Here is a 19387-nt window from a genome sequence, read left to right on the forward strand (position 1 = left end):
CATAAAACGACACATAAAAAATGGTGAAATTGGACTCCCATGAGAGGCTCAAGCAGAATGGTGATGGAATTATAAAAACTTGTACATATGGTTGTTTCAAATTATAGTAACCTGACACAACTGGACAATATATGAATTGAGATATTTAGATTAAGAGACCCTCACCTTAACCTAGTGAAAAGTAACCTGTTACCACTAGAATAGTGGCCTATCGCCATTAACCTGGTAGCAGCGGGGATCATGTTTCTTAATGGTCCCCCCAAGCGAGAAAAATGAGAAAAAATCACCCCTCACACAAACCATTTCATAATATATACCCAAGCATTTGTGATCAGATTATGTATCATCTATTTTGGGGGATTTATATCATGGCACAAATTTGGCCCATCACTGCTACATGGTGAAGCCACAAATTTGGCCCGTCGCTGCTACCGGGTTAAGAAGTACTCTGTCGCCGCTTCAGCTAATGAAAATTAACCTCTTGCCACTAAGGATAGTTATCTATTGAAGTTTGATTATTTAGGCTGTATGCCAGTTTTGTTGTCACAGCTCAGGCGGCCTATCCAGCCACCTGAATAGCCGGCCGGACAGGCCCCCTGGTGTCACCCACACACTATTCAGTCCTGCCTCAACAGCCCAGTTCTAGTGAGACACAGTGGAGTGAAGATCATGGCCTCTCTCATGGATGCAGAAGAGTTAGAACTATACTTGCAACTGCAGCTGTCAGAAGACCAAGAAGAGGAGAAAGAGGAAAGTATGGACCAAACAGTGTCTGCTGAAAAGGGATGTACTATCACAAGTGAAGTGACTGGAGGAGCTGAGAGTACAGTCAAAAGATTGGTTCAATATCTCAGGATGGACGGACAAACTTATTTGACGCTGCTGTCTCTAGTAAGTCCTTTCATTAAGAAGCAGACAGCTACACTCTGCTTTCTGGCAATAGGTCGAGCATATGAAGATCTCAAGGCACGGATTTCCCATGTATAACTCAATGAATTCACTCCAAAATTGCTGCTCTTCTTCAGTGGTGCAGCTGGTGCTCAGTGCAGCAAACATGTTCACGGTAAGCTGCCAAGTGCTGTACTGAGAGATGTGGCCTCAAGGCCGCCTCATGTGCCCATATTCTTTATTGGGTTTACAGGCCCCATTCCACTCAAAGGTGCTCCACAGGGTTTCCAGTATTATTCAATAATAGTAGTAAATCATAAATACAGTATTACATAACAGTAAACAATATAGATTTCTAAAACACTCTTGCACACACATTTTAAGTCATCGCCTAATGGCTTAAGACTACCAACTCTGTCCTGAAGACAACCTATCAACCTGAATTCTAGATTAAGGAGAATCAAAAATGAGCTTCATGGGATAACCTAATTAAGAAAGGAAAGATAGCATCACTATAGAGCACTTGCCTGCAGCATTACAACCTGGGGCCGAGCACCAGGGCCCAGATTCACTAACTCCTCGCAGATACGACAGTCTTAAGAGGATCCAATAAGGCAGAGATAAGGTTGTTATAACTTTGAATTCACAAACACTTCTTAAGTTCACCACGTTTAGATTTTCCTGCCTTAACGCTGTTTCACACTCCCACCAACAGACAGCGTAGTGTGCTGTTGACATTTCTCGTTCAACCAGTGGCAGCACTCATCCATCGTGATTGAGATAAACTAACTTCCTTTTGAAACATAGCTACTTTAAATTCACTATCATAACTTGGTCATTGCATTTCCTTATTTTCTTAATTTCCTCAGATTAGGTTTATTAAATATGTAAACACACACACACACACACTCATGATTGTGTGTGTGTGTGTGTGTGTGTGAGAGAGAGAGAGAGAGAGAGAGAAGCCAGAGAAAGTGAGAGAGGTAGGGAGAGTTAGAAAGAGAGAGGGAGGCGGGCCACACACGTCATGAAAGGGAGCGGAGCTTGAAACCCAGCTGGTGAATCAGCGAGGAGTGCGGCGCAGGGCTAGAAAACCGTAGCTACCTTCGTAAATATGTGCCCCATCCACCCCTAAAATAAAAAGAGGGGCTAGGGGGCCCTTCACCCTTGAAGGTGCTGAGCAGTAGGCTTTGCCCTAACCGTCACTGATGGCAGGCTTCCCAGATGCAGAGGCATCGTGGAGCCCTGCCGCGCAGTCAGGCCCCCTGGCTAGACCAGATCGGGGTCATGGCTCCCAACCTGAGACCCCAAACTCTACTTTTTAATTTGTTTTTGGCTAGGATATTTTTTTATATGGGGAGGGGGTGCAAACCCCTCCCCCAACCAGCCATATTAGGGGCAGGACTGATCAAAATAATTGTCTTAAATCAGCTAAAACAAACTTAGACGATAAATTTGTTGTTCGCCAGCGTTTTCATTTTGGGGGGCTAGGTTGTCATTCTAGGAGGCGGTCCAGGTCATCCTTTCAGGGGCAATGTTATCACTTCAGAGGGGATAGGCTATCATTTCAGGGGGCTAGATAACCATTTCAGGGGGGCTAGGTTATCATTTCAGGGGGCTAGATTAGCATTTTAGGGGGGGCCTAGTTATCATATCAGGGGGCTAGATTACCATTTTAGGGGGCTAGGTTATCATTTCAAGGGGCTAGATTACAATTTTAGGGGGCTAGGTTATCATTTCAGGGGCTAGATTACCATTTTAGGGGCTAGGTTCTCATTTCAGGGACTAGATTACCATTTGAGGGGGGCTAGGTTATCATTTCAGGGGACTAGATTACCATTTTAGGGAGCTAGGTTATCATTTCAGCGGACTAGAGTACCATTTTAGGGGGCTAGGTTATCATTTCAGGGGACTAGATTACCATTTTAGGGGGCTAGGTTATCATTTCAGGGGACTAGATTACCATTTTAGGGGGCTAGGTTACCATTTCAGGGGGCTAGATTACCATTTCAGGGGGGCTAGGTTACCATTTCAGGGGGGCTAGGTTACCATTTCAGGGGGGCAAGGTTACTATTTCAGGGGGACTAGGTTACCATTTCAGGGGGCTAGGTTACCATTTCAGGGGGGCTAGGTTACTACTTCAGGGGGGCTAGGTTACCATTTCAGGGGGGCTAGGTTACAATTTCAGGGGGCTAGGTTACAATTTCAGGGGGGCTAGGTTACCATTTCAGGGGGGCTAGGTTACTATTTCAGGGGGACTAGGTAACCATTTTAGGGGGATAAGTTATAATTTCTGTGCAAAACTAGGTAATAATTTCAGTGGAGTGGGCTAGGCTATTATCATTTCAGGGGGTCTTAAGTGCATTTTCATGGTACTAGGTTACCATTTCAAGGGGCTATAGATAATAATTTCAAGGGGGGCTATAGCTAGCTTATCATTACAGTGGGCTAGGTTACCATTTGTTTGGGAGATTATATTTGCATTCAAGGGCAGCAAGATGTTTGAAGGGGCACGTTTGCTGAAATTAATAGAAAAATGGCTGAAGTTGTTCTTAAGATATACTACAGTGAAACCAAATGGACATGTTTCCGGTTCTGGGAAGAGCCTAGAAATGCATTGTGCCACGTACCAGTGATAACGCAGTGCACATATTACGTCCCATAAATCGCTAGTTGACTGGATATTGTAGAGATATCTCAAATTCTTCTCATCTCACTGGGAGAAGCCACCATTAGCTCGTGACGTCATCAGGCTGAAATGGAGTACAGCAGACGACAGTACAAGTGTCCGTTTTGCCGTTGGCTCCCGCGGGTCCATTTCTTCCCTCTGCTCTGCCACCTCCCATATATATATATATATATATATATATATATATATATATATATATATATATATATATATATATATATATATATATATATAGGATGCTCTAACTGTGGGACCCCTGCTGACACATTTCCCCTGTACCGAATCCACGCGCTACTGTCCTCAATTTTTATTTTCACCTTGCCTTTTATATGGTTAGGAGACAAAACAGGACCACAAAAAGTGTTTACCGGTTAAATTTTACTTAACGCACCCCTCCCGTACCTCGTTTCCTATTTAACCAACTGCTTTTCTGTTGCCCTAAATGTTTCCACGAGCCTTCAAACCTCCCGGAAAACCATTTACTTAGCCTCCCATAAACTGTACCTGAAGGAAGAGTACTCACCCCGCCAGCCTGTAGGGAGTCGAACGGGTGAGCAGGATGATCGAGACGAGGCGAAGCTACGAGGCCCATGGTGTTAAACGTCTCGGACTCCCATCACGGCTGTTCCACAAGGCCACAGGGAAGATTAACCGGGTTTTCATGGGTGTTTTTCACGTTCATGGCGCAGAAACCAGGTAAAACTATCACACAACACTCCATGAAAATCGCAACAACTTCTAAGAGTCCCAGCGCTGTTGCGACAAATAGCTCCGTGCAGAAATAAATCGCTCTAATGTCCACTACGCATATTAATTTGCCTCATTTTCTTTTAGTTTGTCCGCTTGTAATCTTTGTGGTGGTTGATATTGCCTGCAAGAAAACAACACACCAGACTAACAGACCAAACCATCACGATCAGGCTCATCAGAGTGAACATCGACGTGGGTTAATTCTTTCTAAAATTTCCCTTATTTGATTGTTGTAAAGCCTTCTCTTGATTAAAAAGTGTTTCTCTGATGTTTGTGTCGTTTATTGGAGCCGAAACAAGACAAACGACAGCAGTGTGTGAAATATAGAAAGAGTAATAGCCTCTGGCCCTTCAAGAAAGTCGAACCTCTCTGCGAGCTATTTTGCGGCTGCGAGCTGATTCGTACAACACCGCCGCCGCGGGGATATTTATTAAAAGTTGCACTGGTAAGTGTGAACGAAACAAAAGTTGTTTCACAAAGACTCACTGGTAAAAGTTTGCCTGGCCTGGAAGTGCCTTATTTCAGAGATACTGGCTATTCATTTATCTGTACAATATAAGGCATTTTTAACGTGGACAGTTTTGACCCCCGCTGGATTCTAGAAAGCTGTTACGAAAGCACACGAGCAAATCTCATAAGCAAATCAGTCAAATAAAAAAAATCAAATCTACGTGACAAAATTTATCATAAAACATTACAAGATTTAGTAGTACCTCAAATACCTGAGAAACGCTGTTAAAGCTGTGGAAGCCTGCAGGGTTGTCAAGATGTGAAGCAAAAGTTTAAAATCAAGCAGCCTATCTTCGTCCATAAGGTGTTGGACACGACTGCCGAAGCTTAATTGCACCCATAAGTGGTAATTAGGTTGATAGCTATTCACCTCTATATTACTGTAGTCTATTACAAAAATAAATTAGTACACATTTATCACACTCACGTATAGGTTATTACTGCACTATGGTCTATGGTGACCCCTCTGGACGTGATGGTGGGTGACACGTAAAAGTGTTTATAGAAGTGGGTCACCGGCCACGGAAACGGAGGGGCAGGGCTCCCTCTAGCGTACCCACAGTTCATTCAACATTCGGTACTAATCAATCGCTGGTGCCTAACGATATGATCCGATGTGCTGTCACGGAACACAAGTCGTCGTCGTCGTCGTAGTAGTAGTAGTAGTAGTAGTAGCATTGAAAGAAAAAAAATAAAGGTGATAATGGTGATGATTATGATGAAAGAAAAAGGAAGAGTTAAGAAAAAAAAGACTGAAAAAGAACAATAGGAAGATAGTAGTATTGGTAGTAACAGTAGCACTAGTAGTACTGTAGTAATACTGATAGTAGAAAGTGCCGGTTCAAGGCTCAAGCCCTTCTGCTGCCCTAAGCTGGATATCTTTTGGACTCACCCCCTTTGCTCCTTTGTTCATTTTTTTCTATTTATTCACTCTACACGTTATATCCCTATCTTAAGCAGTGTAAATTAACTTGCACTGTATAATCTCTTTTTTATGAAAATAAAATAATGATAGCCGGCGTGAAACTTGAATTTACTTTTTTTTTCTTGTAGCTACATATCCTGAGGCACCCCCCCAATTATCAGAGGCCGTACCACTGTGGGCCCTACGGATTGAGCGTAGTTCCCATTTTCGGAGCCCTCCATGATTATGTGTCGGGAAAATAAACATTGATAGTAGTAGTTGTAGCAGCGGTGGTGGTGGTGCCCGCATATCATGATAAAGCCTAACATAGTTGCAACCCGGGAACCAAAAAAAAATATGAAACTTAGTACCATTTAATAAATCCTTTTCATGTACACAAGTCAGCATGCCAAAGAAAACTCTTGCTGTCACGGGTCAGCCTCACATATGGCAGCCTTGAGGTCTTGGCATGGACTTTCGTGAGCCCAGAGGCGGGGGCGGCTGATCAGCAAGGCTCCCTCCACCGAGAGACAGTGTTGGCCGGGCTCTGGCGAGTCGTCAGACCTGTAGGAGGAAACAGAAAAGTATAAAGTTAAAATAAAGGAGTGAAACCGAGGGATATATGAAGGAGAGCCTGAAAGACAGAGTTATGCATGGCCGTAAAATAAACGAATAATAGATAAAAGCATGTAGAATCATGTGTACGTACATGCAAGATGGGAAGGGGGGGGGGGGGGTTCCTACTGCTATATAAAGAAAAACTGGAACAAAAGTGTTCCATAGATGACCAGGACAGAAACCCGGAAAAATAATTTGTCCAATAAAAGGAGTGAAACAACTTAGAAAGAAAAAGATATCGCATGGAGAAACAACAAAACAAGGGAAAAATTCAGAGACACTATAGATCAGCAAATGACATCAGAAAGGGGAGTGTGCTTAGGGAACCTCAGCTTCAACAGGAAGAGTATAACGAGCGTGGTCACAAACGCCATCTTTATTAACTTGGTGCCAAACGTTTCGACGTCAGGATGTCACCTTCAGTGGGCCATATCTTTAAACATTTCTGCTCCCAAGAACACGTAGTTTACTAATCTTTCGTGGGAGTTTAGGGCATTTGCAGGGGTACTTTTATGACCCTGGTGGTAGTCTGAGCCTTCTTCTGTACCGTGAACCTAAAAGAACACTCATTAGAACTCGATTAACCTCCTTTTTGGCCCTTGGAAATAGTTGGTGTGTGAGGTGGGAGCATCTGACAATACCAACCTAAGGCCCCATTCACACGAGCGGTTTCTGCCGCTCCGGCACATGGCATGCGGCTGCCGCTCCGGCCTTTCACACGAGCGGTTTCTGCCGCACTTGCGAGCGGCAGCCGCGTGTCACCTGGACATCCACGGTCAAGTGCGGTGTCTGCCGCATCCGCTTTGGCATCTCCTGCAGTCATATTTGTAATCTTCTCTTGAGGGATCCCACAAACAAGGCCGTCTTTCAATCTCGAAGATCAGCAGCTCCGTGTCATGATAATTTTTAATTAGCCATAACCCTGAATTTAAATGCAAATGTTTGTTGTACAGAGGTATACAGAAATAATATATAAGACACTTACATACTTCCACCGTACTTCCACCATCATTGCGGCACCACAGCGCTGTGCCCTCTAGAGTCCTTGCTCGTCCTCCTCGTTATGGTGGGGTGTCACGGCAGCTTATGCAGCATTTCATTGTTTTGCTGTTCAGGGCAACAGCCGGGGTAATAGTGTTTTTTTTTTTTTTTTTTTTTTTTTTATTTTTTTTTTTTATTAAAGAGAAGGAGAAAGCTATTGGACGCGGCGGCCCCTCAGGCAGCACACCTGTCTTAAGGTCACCCATCAACCCGGACTCTAGAATAAACCGTTCAAGTGACTAAAAAATGAGTTCCGGGGGGCATCATGAGCCAAACATAACTAGCGCCACTATAAATAAATTGCCTGCGCCATGACGGGTTTGGGCCGATCACCAGGCCCCTGAAAAAAAAACGGCGCTATATGCTGAGATGTAAGAAAGAAAAGAACTCCTGACCGCGCTCACTTAATTAAATATAAATAAATTAAACTAACCTGCCAATGTACTGCTGGATGTCATAGGGGATAGAATTGGACATTTCCTTGGTCCAAACTGCTGAGATTTGGTCTGTAAACAAGCAGAAAGAAAGTTAGACATGGTAACACTACAGACACACCACTGCCTGTCTCAGTGCTCATACATCATCACAGGCATTGTTTACTCACGAAACTGAAGCACGTCGGAAATGAAATCCACTTCCTCCTGACTGTCAAGACTGAGCGCTTCAAATTGCAGCTGCTGTTGTTGTGCGAGGCTGTGGCAGTAGGCGGCGGCCTCCTGGTGGGTGTAGCGCTGGCCCATTCTGTGGCACCAGGAGAAGTGATAAGCGTGGCCCAGGAAGGTTTCATGCTCCTGGGGGTGAGGGACAGTGTGATAGTGAGGATGATAATGTGTTGTTGCTTTTGCTGTTATTGCTGTTGTTGTATTGTTGATGATGATGATATGAAGTTGGCGAGGATGATGATGCGTGGACGCGTGAATGATGGTGGTAATCATGTTATGTTGTTTTTTTCTAATAATGATAATAATGTAGTTTAGCATGATGGTGATAATGATGTCTTGTGCTGCTAAGGATGGTGCTTTTGTGTTATGCTACTAAAGATGATGCTTTTGTGTAATGCTGCTTAGGATGGTGCTTTTGTGTTATGCTACTAAGGATGATGCTTTTGTGTTATGCTACTAAGGATGGTGCTTTTGTGTTATGCTACTAAGGATGATGCTTTTTCTGTTATGCTACCAAGGATGGTGCTTTTGTGTTATGCTGCTAAGGATGATGCTTTAGTGTTGTTGTTGTTGTTCAAAGATTGCTTCCTCCCTATAGGGGGCAGCACGGGCCTTTGCCAATGGCGGCCCGTAGCAGGGTGCAGACAGATCGACTCTATCGGCTGACGTCAACTGAGAAGACCATGTCGGTCCGTCGACGACGACGGGCGTGTCTCTGGGTAATAATGATGTTAAGGATCATGATTTCGGATTTCACGGTCAAGAAACACACACCATTTTCACTGCTCACCACGGACACGATGAAGGGGCCGCAGGAGGCAGGCAACTGGGGAGACGGTAGTAAGATTTGCTGTTGTTGTTGTTGTTGCTGCTGCTGTTGCTGCCATGGAGTCACTACGAACTGGAACACCTGCTGCCCCTGAGGAAAAACCGGAGGAGCGGCTATGAACTGCATTCCCTGGGAGGCGGCAGCCACCTGAAGGCGTGACCCTGCCATAACCACCACCTGGGACTGTGGCACTCTGGTTGGCTGTGAAGGTACCGTGACCACCTCATTGTCGTCGTTGAGGAGCCTTCTGTCGTAGGTGACTACGTTCCTTGCCGCCACCGCCGCAGCACCAGCAACCATCACCACCATCGACACCACCAAACGCCACATGTTCTGCAAGGAACCTTGAAATTACACACACACACACACACACACACACACCATCATCATCATCATCGGCCCTGCACAGGCCGGTTTCTATCCACTGATTAGGAGTGGTTACGGACTTACTGTCCGCCGCTTGAGCAGGGGGGATGGGGTGTGTCGTGTGTGAGGTCCTGACAGTACCCAGAGATCGATAAATGAGCCTTGCTCTAATCGGGAGGGTACTTACTGGCGATGCCGAGTCCAACTCGTGATCAGGCAATGGTGGAACACACACACACACACACTGCCTCGTCCCAGCACATCAATGGGAAGTCACTATTGAGACGTGTTTGTCCATTATAGTTGGAGGGTTCACTCACCTATGCTCCGTGGCGTCGCTGCTTGCACACTGACCTCACCTGAAGGTGTGTATATAGATTCCTTGTCTCGCCTCCACCTCCTTCCTTAACCGAGCCGGCACACCTATAACAGGACTGAAGGACGGGGAGGGGGGTAAAGTAAAGGTAAAGGTGAGTACATATACGCTATAGCTGCGCGTGGCTGCGGTGCTCATTTCCGATCCGTTGGCCCTTCGAGTTTGTGGTGGGTAAGAACCCTTGGGTAAGAACCAGTCATACCGGGATACGGGCCAATGTGAAATCTGGGATTGCCACAGGTTACCTTCCCCAGGTTTTCCCAGGTACCCATTTATCGGTCAGCCCGAAAGGGAGGTTGAACAGATAGGTGAGTCGCACGCCGACTGTCCGGGCAGGGATTCGAACCCGGGCTCGCGGGGTATAGTGGCCAAGCATGCTGACTATAGAACACGGAGGCGGGGTGTGGAGTAGGGGGTGGTGGGCAGGATCTCCTACCTACCATTAGCTCGTGACAGGGGAAGACAAGACTGCTATCACTCGTTGCTGTGGTGCCTTGTTATGCTGTGCTGCTGTAAACGTACTTAGGAAGAAGGCACCGGCCGAAAAGTGACGCCAGACTCTAGTCAACCCTCCTTTGCTGTGGCTTTCATGAGTGGTTGTTGAGGCATTGCCTATCGTTTATGTTGTTGGTAGTACTGGTGTTGTGTTATAATGCCTAGCCATATGGCAACGCTCCTCCGCGGCACAGTGGTTAGCGTCCTTAACTACGAATCTGCGGGCTTGGGTTCAAATCCTGGCCTGCTGGACAATCAGTGTGCACCCCACCCAACTGTTCATTCTTCCTTTCGGGGTGTTCGATAAATGGGTACCTGGGGAAACCTGAGCAAGGCAAACTCCTTTGTCGGGTCATGGGTTCTCTCCCACCTTAGGCTCAAAGGGCGAACGATACAGATATGAGCACAGTCGCCACGAATTGCCATAGCGTACGTATGCTCCTAACTAAACTTTTTTATGGCTGGCAAGTGAATTACTTTCATCCTCGTCTGCACAAATGCTAACATATTGACCATATACTGCTAACAAGTCGGTGTCCTTTCTATAATTATGTTGGTGTCCATTATATTTAATGTGCTGATGTCCATTATATTTAATGTGCTGATGTCCATTCTATTTAATGTGTTGGTGTCCATTTATCATGATGATGTCTAAATACTGTTAACATGTTGATGTCTATTCTATTAACATGTTGATGATCACTTACAATTAAAATGTTGAAGTCCATTTTGTTAATGTGTTGATGTCCATTCCATTAAATGCTGATGCCAATTTTATCAATATGTTGATATCCATATGTAGGCCATTATTAAAGTAGGACGGCCGATCACTGCGCCGGACTGTTCTAACAGCCATTGCTAATATACCACCAGCAACACAGCGCAGCAGGTGCCATATTCTTAAACATTTCGGAGCCCAAGCACATGCATTTAATAGGGCTTTCGTTGATATATTGGACATTTATAGAGGTAGTTTTATAACCCTTTAGGTAGTTTGATCATTCTTTTGTTACCATGAACCCACAAAAACACTCATCAGGGGTTTGTCTGGAAGACCAGCCATCCCCCTTTGTTGTATTTTACAACAATAAATATTTCAATTCAATTCATGCTCAAACAGTCGGGGGCTTACACACCCATAGTTGATAAGGCTTTCGTAGTGGTTATAGTGGGCGTTTCTATGGGTAGTTTATAAGTATAGTGATAGTTATCAAGACCTCTGCAGGACTCAAGACAACCTTTGGAAATGTTTGATGTGAGATCCGATCGAGTGTGTCTGAAGGCTCGTTGACTAACAGTTTAGGTTCTTCGATCCTTGCACTTTTCAACAATATCCTTTTCATATCTTTTCTCTTCTTCTCTCCTGATTTTCACGTATTCATTTCCTGCTATCTTAAATTCTTTATTCCTTTGATTCTTATTTCTTTTCAATCTCTTCCATGCTTTGGACTACCCATCACTATTATCGCTCTGCTAAGACTTGTTGAAGGTGTGAAAAGGACTAACCTATTTAGTAAGGTAATTAATGTATTTCAAAGTAAAGCGAAGCGTTATTCTTTTGTGTAGATAGGCTATTATCGTTAGCAGCTGTAACGGTCCGAATGTGAGTGAGTGAGAGGGTATGCAAGTCAGTGAGTAACAGAGTAAGTGTAAGCGAGTGCGTGAATGAACGAATGTGAGTAAGTCAGTGAGTGACAGAGTAAGTGTGAGCGAGTGAAAGAGTGAATGAGTGAGGGAGTGAATGGGTGGCTAAGGAATGTAAGTGCGTAAAAGGTTATGAGAAGATAACTCGGCGAGCGAATGAGCGAATATATGAACTAGTTACTGAAATCCCTCATCTCAAAGCCTCGAACTCCCCAAGAAATCAATAACTAGTTAGGTAGGTAGGGTTTGATTGTAATGCCGAGAGGGAGTCACGTGAAGAAGGGGGAGGAGCTTAGCGAGGAGCAGAGGCGAGAAGGCGAGGGCAAGGAGACCCACGGGCCAGTGAGGAGACAAGCACCACTGCAGCAGGAGACAAGCTTGGGAGAGGAACACCTCTACAGCAAGGAGCGGCAGCGAGAAGTCACAGAGAAGTGGGATAGTCAGAGACGTGTCCATCTCTCCACTCAGCCCCCGACCGACACACCGCCCACGCCCTGTTGTGTGAGGCGGGCTAGTCAGGAGACGAGCAGCAGGAAGCAAGAAAGGCAGTGAGTTGGAGTTCAGTGAGAGAGGTGTCCATCTCTCCACTCAACCCCCCCCCGAAAACCACCACAAACCAACAAGAGGCGGGAAGAGGTCGGGCCCCCAAAACACTGCTCCGAGCTGCTCCCTCTCCACACCAAGCGGCGGCGCCCGCCCCTCCACACCAACCGGCGCCCGTCTGTCCATCACCAAGACCGCCCATTCCCATCGTGGACGTCCCCTGCCGAGCCCGACGCTCACGCCAGCTCCTGCTTCTCCTCCTCCAGCAACCAGAGCTAAGCATTATGAGTATTCCCCAAATCTCCCTTGTGCCGGTAGCTAGTTAGATTAGAGGCGTACAGCCTGTCAGTCATTCATTTTTAGTACTTTGTTAACCTTTGAAAAATTGAACTAAATACATGTTTTTATACAACCTTACTGTGAGTGTCTTCATTTAGAGCCTGTTTTCCTGCTCCTTTAGGATTACTGAACCCTTACACACGCGCCCCCCCCAATAGTACATTATCACCATCCAGTTTCTTAATGCTGTCTCACAAGTGGTTCACACTGAATTCCTCCCACCTTCCATAATTAATCACAAGTAACGCCCTTCTGGTCACAAACCTCGGAAAGTGTTCACTTGTCCTGAGGCCTTACCATCCGGGACCAGCGCTCGGGAATGTAGACTACTACCACGCTACCATGCATACCATCACAACCAGTCATCAAAAAGGGGATGTAGCGACACTCTTAAACAAGACATAGGGAGAGAACGCCACACAGCCATGGAGATATGAAGGATGGAGAGGCCGGTGTTGTAGGAATCGGCTCGCAGGCGCACAATAGCTCGCAGAGGGGTTCAACTTGGTTGCTTATGTATTTCTGTCACCCTTGTCGTTTACTTGCCCTATTTCGACACCAATACACGGCATAAACATCAACTCTTTTTATCAAGAGATGGCTTTTTAACAAACGAATAGGGCAGATTTTAGAAAGAATTACCTCACGTTGATGTTCACACAGATCTTGCTGGTTTGGTCTGGTGTGTTTTCTTGCGGGCAATATCAACCATAAAGATCACCAGTGGACAAACTAGAACAAAACCAGGCAAATTAATAGGCTTTCCCTGCTATGTATTCCCCCCGTGCGCATGCGTAATGGACATCAGAGCGACTTATTTCTGCGAGGAGGTATTTCTCGCAACACCGGTCCCTCTCCCCATCCTTCCTACCTCCACGTTAGCAGCGGTGACAAGATTGGCTTTATTAACGCGCCGATATCTCATTTCCTACTTAACCCACTGCTCGTCTGTTCTCGTGCGTGTATTCTGCTATTCCTCTGTGGTCTAGTGGACAGAGCGAGGAAATAACTAAAATAACTGCATTGTAGGGAATTAAGAAGTCGGATAAGTAGCTGTTGTTGATGCCGCTGTTTATTATACTAGGATATAATTTTTTTATTGATTGATAGTTTATTGTTGCAAGTAAACACCAAATTAAGGAGAAGGGAGGAGCATGCAGGATATGTAATGGAAACAAAGAAGGCAAACCCGATAGATTTTTCCTTACGTGAGAACATAACATTAGTACCATTGTAATATATAACTGGGACAGGAAATGTGTGTAGGGATTATGCTTGTGTATGTTTTTGTTTGATCCAAGTCTACACGTCCACTCCTGAATATTAACCTTTTTCATTTATATTTTCCATTTCTCCAATTCCCCTTTCCTTTCTCTTGGTATGGTGTTCACTGCGCCATTTTTTTTTATTTTAATTTCGTTGATGTACAGTATTGTTTTTGCCCTATAGCCCTTTATCAAGACTCCTCCGCAATCATACCCTTTCCTTTCTCTTGTTTTCATTTTCTTGTTCTTTATACTCATCATCATTAACGATATTCATTGCATTTTCCTTAATCATTATCAACCAGTTACAATAAGTCACTCTATGTGGCTTAATTTATATGCTAATCCATGTAACTTTTTGCTTAATATAATTACTCTTTTCATTTGAGGGAAAAGATGACAAAGGAAACAAAGTAAATGCATAAATAATTGGATTCCTTTATTATAAAAGACTTTTTCAACAATATAGTATTTTGGCATGTTGTCCATGTCCTTGGTATTACAATGAACATCTCTCTCTCTCTCTCTCTCTCTCTCTCTCTCTCTCTCTCTCTCATACACACACAGAGGACAATGTGTTTCAGTACAGGATTAATCAATAGTACATGTTTTATGCAATAAATGTTGGAATCCATCAATCAAAATTATACATAGTAAATATTAATCCATTTGAATGAACGACATAAACATTAATTTCTTTAGTTTTTTCATCAGGTGACATGTTTTTAGCAATGTGTGTTTGCTAGAAGGGAGAGTTTCATTAATACACACACACACACACACACACACACACACACTTTGTACACCTGAATATAGTATATGCCATAGGGTTCTTGTTTTGTTAATAATTTAGTTTTTATTGTTTTTTATTAAGGATTCCAATGTAGTGTCCCTCTATTGGTGTGGAGAGGGTGGAGGAGAGAGTGATGGAGGAGGAGAGGGAGTGAGAGGGAGAGGCTGTAATGGACGGAAGATCAAATGGAGGGAATGATGAGGAGAGGAAGGTTGGAAGAATGATGTGGAAGGAAATGGGAGGAAAGAGAGGGAAGGAAAAATAGGAGGAGAGAATTGAGGGGAAATGCATGATGGGTGGGTGTGGTGATGAGGAACTGAGGCGGAAGGGAAGGTGGAGGGAAATGGTTAAAAATGAGGGAAGAAGGAAGCAAGTAAGGTTTAAAGAGGAGGGAAAGATAGTGAGAACTGAAATGGAGATATAGAGGAAGGAAAGGAATACAGAAGGGAGGTAGGAAATAATGTGGAAAGGGAAAGGAAGAGTACTGGGTGAGGGTGGGGTAGGTTGCAATAGGGTCATGTGGTCAGGATGGGGATGGGTTGCTGTTGCTGGTGATATGGAGAACTGGAAGCCATGCAGATAAACAAGTAAACAACATGTGGGTAGTGGACAACAGCGGACTCTTGGTAGTCATACAAACACATAAACAGCCTTCCTTTCATAACCTTATTCTTCTGGTGTATACAAACATATAAACAGACAGGCAGACATATGAAGACAATTATGGATGCCTCTTCCTTTTTTTTTAATGATATATACACATTTTATTAACATTTCTCCTAAACTAGAAACAAAGGAAACGGCATCATCCAGTACAAAAAATAGATATGTCATAGTTATGTATAAACGATGTTATTCTCGGATCTCTTGCTAACCTCTAGTATAGTAATGTTTATCATGTTATCGTCTAGTCCTAGGCCTCAAAAAAAGTGTAGGGGACGGGGCGACACATGTTTCCCCTGACCTCTCCTATCCCCCTGGTTTGGCCATCTCACCTCTCCTCCTCCTCTCACCCTTATCCTCCTTTTCTCCTCTGTATCAGATGCCTAGCGAAAGGATATAAAGGGGTTATTACAGGAATGAAGTGCTTGATTACACCACAGATATTTTCTTAGACAAACAGAAATATGGCTGTGTCATTTTCTTTTGCCTCTTACTCTTCTTCCTTCAGGAGCTGCCATTATCTCCAAGGTATAAACACAATTACTACCCTCCAAGATTCATAATAAAGTGGACCATCAGGATAAAAAGAACCATTCTGTCTAACCCTCACTTTGTATAGGCTTGTGGAGGGGTTGAAGGAGAGGGGACTTCAGGGGAGGATAAGGGGAAGAATTGGTGAGGGGTTTGGAGGATCAGGACAAGGGGTTGGAAGGATTGGGGACAGGGTGGAACACTAGCCACCCCTCCCACCACCATTCCTGTCCTGCCATCATTGTGTTCCTCATGTTTGTACTATGAGCCAAGGTGCTGTGTAGGACCCCAAGCTGTAGGATGCACCTCCAGCTGGGAGTCCTACACACACCCCAGGGCACGGAGACGAGTCCTACCCACGAGGGACCTGCCATAGGGACACACACACACATACTTGATCCTTCCGGCACCAGACACAGGCACGCTTGGCACTCGAGGCAATAAGGTGCTCCGCTAATAAGGCACACATGGTATTCACAATGCATCACAATATCGACCTTACGAGAGAAGGAATACAAGTACTGTTCAAACCAACCATGCAAGCCCAGTAACCCTTGTAAGGCTTAACATTTCCCAACATCCACCAACAGCATGAAGTCTGAGGTAGTGATGAGAGGCATGGCTTTGAGGAATGGCCAGTGAAATACACTTAAAAGAAAGTGACTTGAATTCGTGGAGTTTGATGAGAGAAGGGGGCATGTCTTGCATAAGGACTGTCCAATGAGGTGCAGTTAATACAGAAATGGAGGGGCATATTTGCAAGGTTAGTTTGAACAGTGGGTGTTGGTTGTGGTCTCCAGTGGTCCCTCGTGCATGGGCTTTGCCGCAGCCTAAAGATACACTGTAAAGAAAAATCTAATCCTACAGTCTGCATTGGCATGGTTGATAAGGATAAAAGTAATCACTTGGCATGTGTGGGTTTGTGTGGCCTCAAAGGTGTGGTGTGGCAGAACAGGATTCTCTTCTTTTTCTATATAGTTCCCTTTAGCCAGCCTCAGCGTCCTCCAGCATGGCTTGAAAAGGAACAGCAGGAACATATATTTACGCACATCACATCTTTTCAATGTCTTCTGCCCTCTTAACAGTGAAGGAAGAAGAATTATGGTGTTGCTGCTCTCATATATACACACCTGGTGGGTTGCATGTATGTATGGTATTGTATGAATGAGCAGGTTCCTTCTTTATATATATATACTGTTCATGTTCCACTGTTTATATGTGTTGGCTTCCTTGGTGTCCATTTTAATAAGAAGCCTCAACTTAGAAAACGCACATGCACACAGTTTATCATAAGGTTGTCCCATAGTTGGAGATGGAAGGGGAAGATAAGCAGTTAGTTCTTTTTTCTTCCATTACCACCCTCTTAACTTAGCTGCCACAGGTGTTAGTCACTTATAAGTCTGAAGCACCACCACCATTATCACCACAGTCACCATCACCACAGTCACCATCAACACCACTGCACTGGACCCTCACATTTGGTAGTTGTAGCAGTAGTTGTAGTAGTGGAAGTAGAAGTAGTAGTAGTAGTAGGTCTTGGAAGAAATGATGAAGCTGGAGGATGAGTATAAACAAAAGTTGAATGTTAGTGATGATGAAGTAGGAACAGAAGGAGAAGTATGAGTAGGAGGAGTAGGAAGACGCAGGACCCTTAACAGCACCCAAAGGCCTGAATTCCTCCAAATCCTTCTTCCTTTTTCTCAACATTCGCTGGACTCCACATCAAGCGGGTGAGAGCAGGAAGAAGGAGCTGTAGTAGTTGTGGAGGTAGTAGACACAGCAGGAGAAATGAAAGTAGCAGTAGTAGTAATAGCAGTAGTAGCAGTAGCAGTGTCAGAAGTAGAAGTCATCCCATCATACTCCGAAGACACCATTACAAAACCACCATCACCACTCCGTGCTCTTCCGTTCATCCTCCTGTAGCCCATCTTCCTTCCAGCAGGCAAGAACACAGGGAGGAAGAGTAGGAGGAGGTCAGGCAGACTTAAGGAGCACCTCGAGATAGGCGCTCTGCTTGGGTCTGTTACGGGATAGGTTCGCCAAGGCATCCTCCAGCGTGAACCACTCCCGCCTGCGACCTGAGGAGAGGAGAGAGGAATAAGTTAGTTAGGTGTGTAGGAAAGAGTGATGGTGGGGATGTATAGGTGTGGGTGGTGATGTTTAAGTGCGAGTGATGTATATTAAAGAGTGGTGATGTATAGGAAAAAGTGCTGGTGTATAGAAAAGTGAAGATGTGTGAGTGGTGTTGAAAGGATTCAGTCAGGGGTGTTTGGAAGTGGGGAAGGTGGTGGTGTAGGTGTGTTTGAGTGTTGTTGTTTTGGTTATTGTTACTGAATGTTATGTAATGAACTTTTTTTTATTGATTCACTCCATCATTCATTCCTTTCCTTTAGTCATCATAAATTTGTTTGGTTTGCTTGCCTATATTTTTTTCCAACTATACACTTAACATATAAACAGACTGAATTATTTTATGCATTGGGCCTCCTCACTAGTTTTCCTGCCTGTCATATAATTATTGTCTCATTAGTTACTCATTTTCATTATACATCCTTCATCTAATATGTCTTTTCTCTAGTTACTCCTTTCTAACCATTCATCCTTAATCTAATACTGTGTCTGTCATATTTCATAGTTACTCCTTTCTAATTTACATCCTTATTCTAATTTCTGTATCTATGCCTTATTTTATAGTTACTCCTTTCTAATTTACATCCTTATTCTAATTTCTATGTCTATTATTGTGTGTGTGTAAAAGAATGCTGCAGCGTAGTTTCCTTGGGGTGGGTCGTTGATTGGGCAGGGTAGAGAACAATAAACAAGAGACGTAAATAAACGATAAGAAAAAACTATAAGCCCAGACACCTCCACAAAAACCTGGTACTCCACTCACTGAGCCAAGAATCCCAGCAACTATCACCATCTGAGCAACATTAACTCTTACACAATGCTATGTCCCTTTTCTTCCCCTCTCGTCCTCTTCCTTCCCCTCTTCTTTCCCCTTCCTCCTATCACCACCTCCCATGTCCCATATTACCCTCTCCTCTTCCTTTCCTTTTTTTTTCTTAACTGTTACTCCCTCTCTTCTTTTTTCCCCTCTTTCCTCTCCCCCTTTTTTCCCTATTCTTCCTTTTCATTTAGTCCTCCCCCCTCCCCATCACCTATTCTGTCACCCATTTCTTCTTATTTATCACCCTATTTCCTCTCCCACTTTCTTCCATTCATTGCTATTTCTGTGCCAATTCATCCTCCTTTCCTTCTCCTTATTCCTGTCTCTTCTTCTTTTGTTCCTCTTCCTTTCCACACCAACATTGTATAGTCACCATCATTGTCTGCTTACCTATTCATCTATCTATATATCTATCCATCTAAGTATATTCTTCTGCCTATCTATCTATCTTTCAATGTGTGTGTGTGTGTGTGTGTGTGTGTCAGCCTTACCTAGGTGAGCCTCCGGGTACTGCGCCAAGACCTGCTTCAC

At 44.3% G+C, this 19387-nt stretch overlaps 2 protein-coding genes across 4 annotated transcripts in view; both read right to left on the reverse strand.

Annotated features, from left to right (window-relative positions):
- Nucleotides 1–6099: 6099 nt before the first annotated feature.
- Nucleotides 6100–9788, reverse strand: LOC126982579 (uncharacterized). 3 transcript variants are annotated; one of them, XM_050834744.1, is made up of 5 exons: nt 9617–9788; nt 8853–9224; nt 8005–8191; nt 7834–7906; nt 6100–6305 (listed from the first exon to the last, which is right to left on the reverse strand). In XM_050834744.1, exons 2-5 carry the CDS (start codon nt 9219–9221, stop codon nt 6170–6172), a joined length of 765 nt encoding a protein of 254 aa, XP_050690701.1. In that variant the 5' UTR covers nt 9222–9224; nt 9617–9788; the 3' UTR covers nt 6100–6169. The 3 variants fall into 3 exon arrangements, with proteins under 3 accessions (XP_050690701.1, XP_050690700.1, XP_050690702.1); XM_050834743.1 differs by having other exon boundaries at nt 9578–9689; XM_050834745.1 differs by lacking the exon at nt 9617–9788 and adding an exon at nt 9445–9590.
- Nucleotides 9789–14345: 4557 nt separating this feature from the next.
- LOC126982583 (uncharacterized protein DDB_G0286175-like) overlaps nt 14346–19387 on the reverse strand; it is an 87235-nt gene continuing 82193 nt past the window's right edge. Inside the window, exons 3-4 of the mRNA XM_050834755.1 lie at nt 19348–19387; nt 14346–17984 (exon numbers count right to left, since the gene is read on the reverse strand). The exon at nt 19348–19387 is cut by the window's right edge and continues 54 nt beyond it. Of these exons, the coding sequence (XP_050690712.1) occupies nt 17881–17984; nt 19348–19387 (144 nt within the window). The 3' untranslated portion in view covers nt 14346–17880. The remainder of the gene's footprint in view (nt 17985–19347) is intronic.

Source organism: Eriocheir sinensis, chromosome 51 (assembly GCF_024679095.1).
Source record: "Eriocheir sinensis breed Jianghai 21 chromosome 51, ASM2467909v1, whole genome shotgun sequence".
Taxonomy (NCBI): Eukaryota; Metazoa; Arthropoda; class Malacostraca; order Decapoda; family Varunidae; genus Eriocheir; species Eriocheir sinensis.